This window comes from Bubalus kerabau, chromosome 12, assembly GCF_029407905.1.
Source record: "Bubalus kerabau isolate K-KA32 ecotype Philippines breed swamp buffalo chromosome 12, PCC_UOA_SB_1v2, whole genome shotgun sequence".
NCBI classification, from domain to species: domain Eukaryota; kingdom Metazoa; phylum Chordata; class Mammalia; order Artiodactyla; family Bovidae; genus Bubalus; species Bubalus kerabau.
This window is the reverse complement of record NC_073635.1, coordinates 73487546-73499632: the sequence shown is the minus strand read 5'-3', so window position 1 is coordinate 73499632 and position 12087 is coordinate 73487546. Positions and strand designations below refer to the sequence as shown.

The window sequence follows — 12087 nt, the reverse complement described above, 5'->3', positions numbered from 1 at the left end:
ACATAGAAGCAACCTAAATGTCCATCAACAGAGCAATGGATAAGGAAGATGCGCTATTATACGTATAGTGTAATATTACTCAGCCATAAAAAAGAGTGAAATAATACCATTTGCAGCAACATGGCTGGACCTAGAGATTTTCATACTGAGTGAAGTAAGTCAGACAGCGAGTATGATATTGCTTATATATGGAATACAGCAAAAGGCTACAAATGAACTTATCTACAAAATAGAAGTAGTGTAATAGATGTAGAAAATAAACTTATGGTTACCAGGGGATAAGTGAGGGGAGGGATAAATTGGAAGACTGGGATTGACACATACAACTATATATAAAATATTAAAATAGATAACTAATAAGAAACTACTGTTCAGTACAGAGAACTCGGTAATGGCCTACATAAGAAAGAACCTAAAAAAGAGTGGATATATGTATATGCATAGCAGATTGACTTTGCTGTACACCAGAAACTAAGACAACAGTGTAAGTGAACTATACCCCAATAAAACTTAAAATAAAAATGAAAGAATGGCCTGAGCGAGCCAAAGCAGGGGCCCAGGGCACCACAGGTCTGCTGGAGCAGGCATGTCATACCTGGTCTTTGCTCCTAAGGACTCTGAAAGTGAAAAATAGAAATTCTTTTCTAAAAGACAGTTCATTTGAAGTATTAATCAAAATGCAAATTACTAAAAAAAAATATACATTCACCCCAATGTTCATGGGGTATGGAAAAATAATCTTTAAAAACTGGATATATGTATAACAGAGTCACTTGGCCGTACACCTGAAGCTAACACATTGTAAATCAACCATATACCAATCATTTTTTTAATGGCCTCAAAAAGACCTACTGTAAATAAATAAGTAAATTAAAAAAAAGATAAAAGTTCTCATTAAGACACAAACAACTTCTCATGGACCACACTGTGGAGTCACATACTGCAGACACTTAAATACAATTCATTAGAACCAAAGAGTATATATTAGACATGATGACAAGAGTTTAATAACTACAAAAAAAAGCTAAAAAGTGTAAACATACCACAAATATTCACATGTGTACTTACTTTCTACCAGAATCAGGGCCCCAAAGGCAACAACAGTGACAAAGATGGCACAGATGACATCCAGATACACAGCGAGCCATCGGGACGTCGTCAAAAGCAGGAACCAAGCCTCTGCATTTGTGAACCATAATAAGTGTAATATAAAAACCATGTTAGCTGCTTCTCATGAGGGAGAATATTTTCTCAGTTGAGCTACAGAAGATTTTACACAGGTAGGACAGCAAAGTTACATACCCAAGGAACCTGAAGATTCTAGAAAACTAGGTTCTAACACAAGACAATGTATGAGACACACAGAAATCAGTCCAGGAAGCATGCATTGAAAACTTCAACCCACAGGTTATCAACAGAAATAAGATCAGAAGAAGGAAGATGGAAAATTGTCTCATCTGTGCATTTCCTGCAGTGCTGGGCCTCAGCGTGAAGATCATCCTCTCACAGGGTCGACTGCTCCCAGCTCTCACACAGCAGAGAGCACAGCTCACACTGTTTCCAGCACCTTCTGCCCTCACTATAGGACCCTGCAGTGTTTATTCTTAGGATCCAGTGTCTATATGACCATCAGCTAATAGGATCTGCATGTGACTTTCAAAATGCCATTTTTATCTTCAAAATACAATAATTATTGGAAAGTTTGGCTTGGATTTTATAGACTTAGAGGAAATTCTGAATTTTCTACCTAGGGAAAAATTTCACTGATAAAAACATAATGAAGTGGGTGGCAAATCAGGAAATTATTTCCTCAATCACATCTGCCACCCTCCATGCTCTGAAAAGAGTCAGCAAACCGCAGTATGGAGGGTGAGAACAGCCACCACCTGATTCTGTAAATAAACTTTTATTGGAACACAGAAACCGCCATTTTCTGATGTATTATCTTTGCCCCTCTTTGTGCTACAACAGCAAAGGTGAGTAGTTGCAACAGGCACAGTATAGCACACAAGCCTACAATATTTTCTATCTGGATCTTCACAAAAAAAGAAGCTAGCTGACACTCTTACCCTAAAGAGACAGAAGTCTACAGGGCACAGTGATGCAAGGACAATGCGAGCCAGTCAGGGGAGAAAAGCAGGGGATGACAGGGAAGAAGGGAGCACTGAGGAGATGCTGAGAGGAAGGGGTGGGGGAGGCAGGTGTGTAGAGGGGGATGAGGAGTGACACAGAAAGAGGTGCTGGCCTACTAGGCCACCTGAGAGGGAGGTCAGCCTCAGAAGGGAGCACATCCCATCCTTTGAAATCATCTCCAGAAACTTACAGACCTGAGTGCAAATCCTGGTGTGCATCAAACAGTTCCTGAAACTTCTGTTCAGCTTTGAACACCCGGATGGTCCAGAGTCCCCTGAGAGAAGATGCTAAGTGGGAAAATACCGGGCTCCGTGCTGGGGAAGCAGAGACAGAGAAGGTCAAGAAGGCTGGATGCAAGGAAACCCACTGCCTCCCGGGCTCTGTGGTCACATATCCCGACAAAGAGAATACTCCATATGACCCTCAAAGTCCTGCTCACACCAAGCTTCACTTTAATGACCTGGGAATGAAAGATTCTCCTTGAAACTATCTTTGATCAAGTTCAAATCACAGCTAGATTTAGATAAAGAAATTATTGTTCTTTCATCAAGATCCTCTCACACATGCCTCCCTCCAAATTTTTCTGGCATCTCATCAGGTGGAAATTGTTGACAATTTTTTAAAAATATATTGAAGTACAGTTGATTTACAATAATGTTCTAGTTTAAGGTATATAGTATAGTCATTCAGTTATTTTTTTCGGATTTTATTTCATTACAGGTTAATACAAGATACTGAATAAAATTCCCTGTGCTTTGCAGTAATTCCTTGTTGTTGTCTATCTGACACATTAATAGCAGTATGTCTATTAATCCCATACTTCTAATGTCTCTGAGTCTATTTCTATTTTGTGTACAGATTCATTTGTATTATTTTTAGATTCCATATATAAGTGATATCATATTTATCTTTCTCTGACTTACTTTACTAATATTCCCTAAGTCCATCAATGTTGCTTAAAATGGTAATATTTCATTATTTGTCATGGGTGAGTAATTACTGTTCACTAATTTTTGAATCAGTAGCCTTTTAAAATTTAATTCCTAATTAGAGTCCTCACCACACTGAATTTTGTTGAGCAACCTGTGGGCCATCTCCTCCTTAGATGAGTAACCTAAGGGCTGGGATAGAGTCAGTACATCCCCCATCCTGCACCAGAGCCAGACACAGGACAGGGTGAGATAAATAAGGGGAGTGGACAGTCTGCTGCCTCCCGCGTCGTGGGCCTCTCTCTGCACCTGCGCCAGGAGCCTCTGTGTGGGTCACAGAGCACCTGGTACTGCCCCGCCCTTGTGCCCACAGGATCCGGCAGACGAAGAGCCTTTGAACAGTCTTGACTTCCATTCCAGGAACCTGATGGACATTTTATTAGCTGTCTGCTAGATACCTGTCCTGGTGTTCTGAGGTCACTGTGGCATGTGACACTCACATCAGTCTTTTAGAATCTGACAGTGGCCTTAGTGGCCATTCTCTTTTGAGTGACTTCATGTGGGTGTGGACCTGGTGTCACATGACTGACCATTCATTTCCTGCCTTCTTCTCTAAGAGCACACTGACCACAAGCACCAAGGTCAGGCTCCTGCCTATCAGGGAACAGGTGGGCTGCATGCTGCCAAGCAGGGAGGACACTTCTGGTGGGGTTTTCATTCCTCCCATGAATGAGACTGTAACTTGCTGTTGTCAGGGGCACATAGTGAGCCTGTGACCTCTGTCTGGGGTGAGTGATAACTTGTGCTGTATCAGCAGGAAATACTGACATCACTTTGTTACCTGTGTGTCTCCTCGAGAAGACCTGTTAGTACAATTAGGTTGTTTATGGGAAGTTAGTAATGCATCTTACAGGAGGCTACAGAGATTTTATAAAATGATGGGGAAATAATCAAGGGGGAAACTCCAAACTGTTTTCAGGTCCTCACTCTTTAGTCCAGTATCTGAATGCCTGTCTAATGACAGTTCAGTCAGTACCAACATGCATCTGAGCACTGCACATTTAGAGGGATTGAGGTACAAATAGGTAAAGACACAGAACCTCCTCTTGTGTTTAGTGTTCCCAATTCTATAAGGAAGGAAGGAGCAGGCTTCCTTCTGTGAGACACTGGGGCTCAGAGAGAATGGGAAGCCCTCGGCTGGGGGAGGACAGCCTGGGCTAGGGGCCAGGTGACCATCCACTCAGCCCTAGGATGAGATGGTTGGATGGCATCACCAACTCAATGGACATGAGTTTGAGCAAACTCTGGGAGATGGTGAAGGACAGGGAAGCCTGGCGTGCTGCATGTAGTCCCTGGGGTCAAAGAGTCAGACACCACTGAGGGACTGAACACAACCACCACCACCACCTAGATAGAGAACATAAACATTCTAATCAACTGGCTACTGAATATGGTTATCTGAGGTGTGCAGGATGGGGTACCTGGATTAAATGTATTGTCTAACTTGTTTTATTGACTATGCCAAAGCCTTTGACTATGTGGATCACAATAAACTGTGGAAAATTCTGAAAGAGATGGGAATACCAGACCACCTGACCTGCCTCTTGAGAAACCTGTATACAGGTCAGGAAGCAACAGATAGAACTGGACATGGAACAACAGACTGGTTCCAAATATGAAAAGGAGTACGTCAAGGCTGTATACTGTCACCCTGCTTATTTAACTTATATGCAGAGTACACCATGAAAAATGCTGGGCTGGAAGAAGCACAAGCTGGAATCAAGATTGCTGGGAGAAATATCAATAACCTCAGATATGCAGATGACACCACCTTTATGGCAGAAAGTGAAGAGGAACTCAAAAGCCTCTTGATGAAAGTGAAAGAGGAGAGTTAAAAAGTTGGCTTAAAGCTCAACATTCAGAAAACGAAGATCATGGCATCTGATCCCATCATTTTATGGGAAATAGATGGGGAAACAGTGGAAACAGTGTCAGACTTTATTTTTCTGGGCTCCAAAATCACTGCAGATGGTGACTGCAGACATGAAATTAAAAGATGCTTACTCCCTGGAAGGAAAGCTATGACCAATTTAGATATCATATTAAAAAGCAGAGACATTACTTTGCCAACAAAGGTCCATCTAGTCAAGGCTATGGTTTTTCCAGTGGTCATGTATGGATGTGAGAGTTGGACTGTGAAGAAGTCTGAGCGCCGAAGTATTGATGTGTTTGAACTGTTGTGTTGGTGAAGACTCTTGAGAGTCCCTTGGACTGCAAGGAAATCCAGCCAGTCCATTCTAAAGGAGATCAGTCCTGGGTGTTCTTTGGAAGGAATAATGCTAAAGCTGAAACTCCAGTACTTAGGCCACCTCATGTGAAGAGTTGACTCATTGTAAAAGACTCTGATGCTGGGAGGGATTGGGGGCAGAAGGAGAAGGGGACGACAGAGGATGAGATGGCTGGATGGCATCACCAACTCGACGGACGTGAGTTTGAGTGAACTCCGGGAGTTGGTGATGGACAGGGACGCCTGTCGTGCTGCAATTTATGGGGTCGCAAAGAGTCAGACACGTCTGAGCCACTGAAATGAACTGAACTTAACTTGTTTCAGCCTACTCTGTGCAAAAAATCCAAATAATCCACAGTGATGGTGCCAAAGTTCTCAGACTCTCCAAATCAAATTCTGAGAAAATCCTGTACTGCTTCTTGACAAAAGCCTCAGAAGGAGCTCATTTCTCCACTTCCATGTGAATGGGAAATAGCCCTTGCCCCACGCAAAAATTCTGTCAAATATTCTTTCTGGAACAACCTCTCTCTCAATGTGCCAGAGACCTGCTTTGCAACAAGACTATTGAATGACTCCATTTCATGAGTGGCCTCAAACCATAAAACGTCTGAACCCTGTCTACACAGAAGACTGGATGGAGCTCATCACTTCCTCTTCTGCCTACCCAGGTCCTACCATCCCACTGAGTCATATAGGTAGAACTGCACACACACCTGGACTCTACTGCTCCCCATCCATCCAAACACCTCGCCAAACTTGACCTCACAGGAGGTTAGCTGCTTCTCTTGATGAGTGAAAATGTCTTCTACAGATTTTATGAAACTGATGATCACTATTCTTTTTGCAAATAAAGGTAAGTACCTCAAGTGTTATTATTAAAAACAAAACATACAAATTCCACAATAAAACAACTCCTCTGACTGGATGAACTGAGATTTTTTTCCACTTAGTAGATACAGAGAAGCATGAGACTCAACATGCATCTGTTCTTGGCTTGATTTCTAGAAGGTTAAGTTGGTATTAATCTCCAATAATTATTCAAGGTTGAGGTCTCTGATGCAAACATATTCTCTCCTTACTTTTTGGTTATTTTTAGAACTTTTAAAAACACATAACAATCTATTTTCCTTATTTTTGTTTCAATACTGATGAAATGTGTGCAATAATAAGAGAAAAATTTGATTATTTCATCATCTGTGATTATCTGTAGAATAGACTAATGAATCATAAAATGTGTTCCCCATTATTCTGTTTTTTTTTTTGTTGTTGTGGTTTTTTTTTTTTTTTGCTGTATCTTGCAGGATCTGGTTTCCCAACCAGGACTAAAGTGGTGGCCCCCACAGTGGAAGCACAGAGTCTTAATCACAGGACCACCAGGGACGCCTCTGTTCCCCACTATTCTAAAACTAGGAAAGTGAATGGAGTTATCAACTAAATACATACTGAACCATTCCCCTCCTGTGTTCTCCTAGGGGATTATTTTCAGCATCATTTATATGAATAGCTTTGAGAAAGGGGAACACAAACAGTGTGGTTCAATTCAGTTCAGTCGCTCAGTTGTGTCAGACTCTTTGTGACCCCATGAACCACAGCATGCCAGCCCTCCCTGTCCATCACCAACTCCAGGAGTCCACCAAAACCCATGTCCATTGAGTCGGTGATGCCATCCAACCATCTCATCCTCTGTTGTCCCCTTCTCCTCCTGCCCTCAATCTTTCCCAGCATCAAGGTCTTTTCAAATGAGTCAGCTCTCTGCATCAGGTGGCCAAAGTATTGGAGTTTCAAATGCTTCAAAATCAGTCCTACCAATGAACACCCGGGACTGATCTCCTTTAGGATGGACTGGTTGGATCTGCATGTAGTCCAAGGAACTCTCAAGAGTCTTCTCCAACACCATAGTTCAAAAGCATCAATTTTTCACCACTCAGCTTTCAAACAGTGTGGTTATCACCCCAAATACTGAAAATGACAAAGAGCAGACATGAAAATAAAAGGGCTTATCTTTTCAATAGGGCTTCCCTGGTGACTTAGATATCAGAGTCCACCAGCAATGCAGGAGAGCTGGGTTCAACCCCTGGGTCAGGAAGATCCTCTGGAGAAGGGAATGGCTATCCACTCCAGTATTCTTGCCTGGGGAATTCCATGGACAGAAGAGCCTGGTGGGCTACAAACCATGCAGTCTCAAAGAGTCAGACATGATTAAGTGACTAACACACATCTTTCCAATACTTTTAACAACTGCAACTTAACTAGAACATGTGAAAGAATATTTTTTTCAAATATATCACTTTTGACATATATTTCCTGAGGTCTCCTTTCCTTTCCCTAATCTTTTCCTTTTCTTGTCATTTCTGGTAACTTTCAGTTCAGTTCAGTTCAGTCACTCAGTAGTGTCCGACTCTTTGTGACTCCATGAACTGCAGCACACCAGGCCTCCCTGCCCATCACCAATTCCCAGAGTTTACCCAAACTCATGTCCATTGAGTCAGTGATGCCATCCAACCATCTCATCCTCTGTCGTCCCCTTCTCCTCCTGCCTTCAATCTTTCCCAGCATCAGGGTCTTTTCAAATGAGTCAGCTATTCATATCAGGTGGCCAAAGTATTGGAGTTTCAGCTTCAACATCAGTCCTTCCAATGAACACTCAGGACTGATCTCCTTTAGGATGGCCTGGTTAGATTTCTTTGCAGTCCAAGGGACTCTCAAGAGTCTTCTCTCCAACACCACGGTTCAAAAGCATCAATTCTTCAGCGCTCAGCTTTCTTTTGAAGAACAATTCTCTATTTTCCTTCTACATTAGTTCCAACATGATGAAATACTTTCAAGAATAGTATTAACAGAGTGGATACTCTGTGTTAGGACATAGGTCATGAACAAGACAGAAATGGTTCCTGTCCTCATGGTGCTCACATCCATCCTCCTTGGGATAAAATGCAAAGGGCAGCTGACCTGCTGCCAGCTCCATTTGCCTTAAGGGCCAAACCTACTCTCAGGGGCCATAACTTTCAATCACCTAATGTTAACAGTGAGAAATACCATAGAACAGTCTGCAGAGTTTCAGAGGTCTGGTTAATTGAAGCATAAATGGAAGATAGACTGCACTGCCATCCCAACCTGAGAGCCCTGGTACTCACTTGTACATTCCAGGCGTTTCACATCTCGTGATGTCTCTAAGAAATATCGCTGAAGAAAAAAGAAAATGATGCCAAGAGGAATCACAGGTATAGCAGTCCAAGGAATTGCAGCCACCATCACGCCCACCACACCAATCACAAGTAGAAATGTCTGAAATAGCAAAAATACAGAGGCCTTCATGTCAAGGATACTTTTCAAAGATAAATTTTATTGATTTGTTAGGATTAAACTCCTTTCCTTGAAACTTGTTGAAACAGCAGGGAATGCTTTCCCTTCCAAAGAAATAGAAGTATAGGTGGTCCTCATGATGTTTATTGCATGCACCAAACACTCTGATAAGAACTTTCTAGGTATCAGCTCTTGTGATACACTCAGTAGCCCTTTGAGGCAGGAATTATTATTTTAAACAGATGAGACTATTTGAGGCTCAGAGAGTAGGAGCTGCATCTCAAACTATCAGGAGTCAGCAGGTGCTACTAGAGAGAGGAGTGAGCAAGCATTACAGATGAGGAATCCAGATGCTTCAGCTATCCATGTAGGGATAAAGAAGTGGTTAATCACTTTCACTTTTCACTTTCATGCATTGGAGAAGGAAATGGCAACCCACTCCAGTGTTCTTGCCTGGAAAATCCCAGGGACGGGGGAGCCTGGTGGGCTGCCGTCTATGGGGTTGCACAGAGTCAGACACGACTGAAGCGACTTAGCAGCAGCAGCAGCAATTACAAATTCAGTGTAACATATCTAGTAACAGTATTATCTAATTTTACAAATGGAGACAGTGAGGCACAGGGAGAGGAAAAGTAACTTGATGGAAACTGCAAAGCCTAAGTCATGGAGCTGGGAACCCCATTTCATGAGCCATTATGACATATTTAAGCTTGCCCCCAACATACAACCATCTTTCTGTCATTATACTAAGTATTTAAAATGCCCATTCCAAAGGTTAACTATTATAACACCACCAGATTCCATTTACAGTGTGTGTACTGTGTGTAAGGCCCTGTGCTGAGTTCCATGAACATTCTCTTAATCATCACATTATCCCCTGAGATGATTTTCTCTTAGGAAATGATCTAGGTCTAAAAAAGACAGCAGGTAGAACAGAAAATGAAATCATTGGTTGATGCTGATTTAAGTATACATCTTTATCAGGAAAAGTATGATGATACTCTGGAGGACAGTATCAGGCAATAAGAATACAATCAACACTTAGTGTCTGCCTGCTATGAAAGTCGGGTGAGGTACTAGGGACTAGCAGATTCACCCAGTCTCGGCCAAGGCCTCTGAAGTTTATGATATCAGGTGGATACAAATCCATGGTGATCTGCACAGGGGGATGGGGAAACACAGGGAAGAATACATGAATATTTTTAGACAAATTTAAGACTCATGACTGATTTTATAGGCTTCTTTAACAAATAGAAAGAATGGCATGAATGACTTGCAGGCAGTAATCACAGTTGATGGAAATTTTGACAAAAAAGGAGCTGGGATGAGAAGGCTGAGATGCTTGTCTGAGTTAACACTGGCTATTCTTTAAGATAAGAAATGATGAAGTTGGGAGGGTAAGTGGTTGTCCTAAAGTTTCCCAGTAAGGTATTGCTTATCCTGGAGAAAGAGAGGAACCGTTTGTACTCAGAGAATCCCAGAGCCACAGCTGCAGGCGGGAGGAACAAACAACCGGAACTGTGACTCTGTGGCCAGGAGCCCTTGGGAACCAAACTGCATGATCTGGATAGAGACACATGTGCTTTTCCTGTTTCTCCCTGTCTCTGCTGTGGTATCAAAAGAAAACTCAGAGTGAAGAGCATGGAGTTCTGAAGGAATAAATGCTAATCATAAGTGGAGAAAAATAGGGCTGTCTGACCGCCCTCCTATTAGACCTACAGAAAACAATTTCTTTCAGCCACTGGCTTAACTGTGCATCCTACCAGGCTACAACCTTCATGTTCATAGGGAGGGGTCCTTCCAGCTCCTTCTATGTCTAGCCTTTAGGTCACTTGGCTTGCCATTGTTTTTTGTCAAAAACAAAAAACTACACCTAAAGTGTTAATTATTAAAAGAAAAAAACCCAAATTACTGGTTTTTAGCAGACTTGCATCATTTGATGAACAACATTCATCCGTTTCAATAATCTGGCTCTCCCCAGGTGGCTTCCCTGGTGGATCAGTCATTAAAGAATCTGACTGCTATGCAGGAGACCCAGGTTTGGTCCCTGGGTCAGGAAGTTCCCCTGGAGAAGGAAATGGCAACTGTCTCCAGTATTCTTGCCTGGAACATCCCATGGACAGAGGAACCTGGCATGCTAGAGTCCATGAGGTCAAAAAGAGTCAGACAAAACTGAGTGACTAAACCACTCCAGGTGAGGGCCTTTTATGACTAACCCAGCCTGGCATGTAGCCTGGGAAGCAGAGGTAAGATCAAAATGAAGGGTGCCATGGAAGCTGTGCCAATGCTTTTTCCTTAGGTACCCACTGAAGACCCATTACTAATGCTCTCAGAAACTCTGGAGTTAGGTTCAGATTTCATGGCCCTAAATTCTAAAGCAATTCAAAGAGGGTGCCTCTAACAGCTTTATTATACATACACACACACACACACACATACACACAACATATTGGTTTCCCAAGTGGCTCAGATGGTAAAGAATCTGCCTGTAATGCAGGAGACCCAGGTTTGATCCCTGGGTTTGGAAGATCCCCTGGAGAAGGGATGGGCAACCCACTCCAGCATTCCTGCCTGGAAAATCCCATGGACAGAGGAGCCTGGCAGGCTACAGTCCATGGGGTCCCAAAGAGTTGGACATGTCTGAGAACTTTTACTTTTATATTTATGTACATTTGTGAATCTTTTATTGTCAGCCATCTCAAACACTTTATAGAAGTTTGTAGAAGATGAAAATAATATCTAAGCAAGAAGTTAACATCTGAAGGAGGAAACAAAAGGTCCTAGTGTACAATAAACACACAATAAATCCCTTCCTTGTAGCCAACCTCATTTCTTTCTCCTACATTCTCAGGAATGTCAAAAAGCCCAATTCAAGCTACACACACAGTTACCCCCACCTGGTTGGATTCCAGGCCCATCTGATGGACCACATCACCATGGCCTGTGCTTCTGCACCTCTGTCAGACTATGGAACAGAGACAGTGATGGATATATAGAAAGAAGCATATTGACCCAGAAGCAAGTGACACAAGTCCTGGTATTCCCCAGATAAGGAGAATCATTATTTTTATATATTTCCCATTTGGACTACACCATTTGGGAAATTCTATCCAAAGTCTATGAATCCACATAATCAAATAAAAAATTCTTAGATGAAATCTTTCACTTGAGAGAAAATAGTGATTTTTCATAATTCAGAAAAATTCACAGAAAATCCCTGGGTTGGGAAGATCCCCTAGAAAAAAGAATGGCACACCACTTCATAATTCTTGCCTGGAGAATTCCATGGACAGAGGAGGCTGGCAGTTTAGTCCATGAGACTGCAAAGAATCGGTCACAACTGAGTGACTAACAAGCGTACACACCCATGTACAAACCCTAAGACTAAGCTTTTCTAAACCCGCCCTTTGCTTGGGATATATTAATCATATTCTT

At 42.2% G+C, this 12087-nt stretch overlaps 1 protein-coding gene across 2 annotated transcripts in view; it reads right to left on the bottom strand.

The window, feature by feature from the left end:
- LOC129624651 (ATP-binding cassette sub-family C member 4-like) overlaps positions 1 to 12087 on the bottom strand; it is a 164462-nt gene that overhangs the window by 61802 nt on the left and 90573 nt on the right. Inside the window, exons 21-23 of one of the 2 annotated variants that reach the window (XM_055542806.1) lie at positions 8484 to 8634; positions 2328 to 2447; positions 1069 to 1179 (exon numbers count right to left, since the gene is read on the bottom strand). In XM_055542806.1, coding sequence (XP_055398781.1) covers positions 1069 to 1179; positions 2328 to 2447; positions 8484 to 8634 — 382 coding nt within the window. Of the gene's footprint in view, positions 1 to 1068; positions 1180 to 2327; positions 2448 to 8483; positions 8635 to 12087 lie in introns of those variants that run through there. The other variant, XM_055542808.1, reaches the window with a different exon arrangement.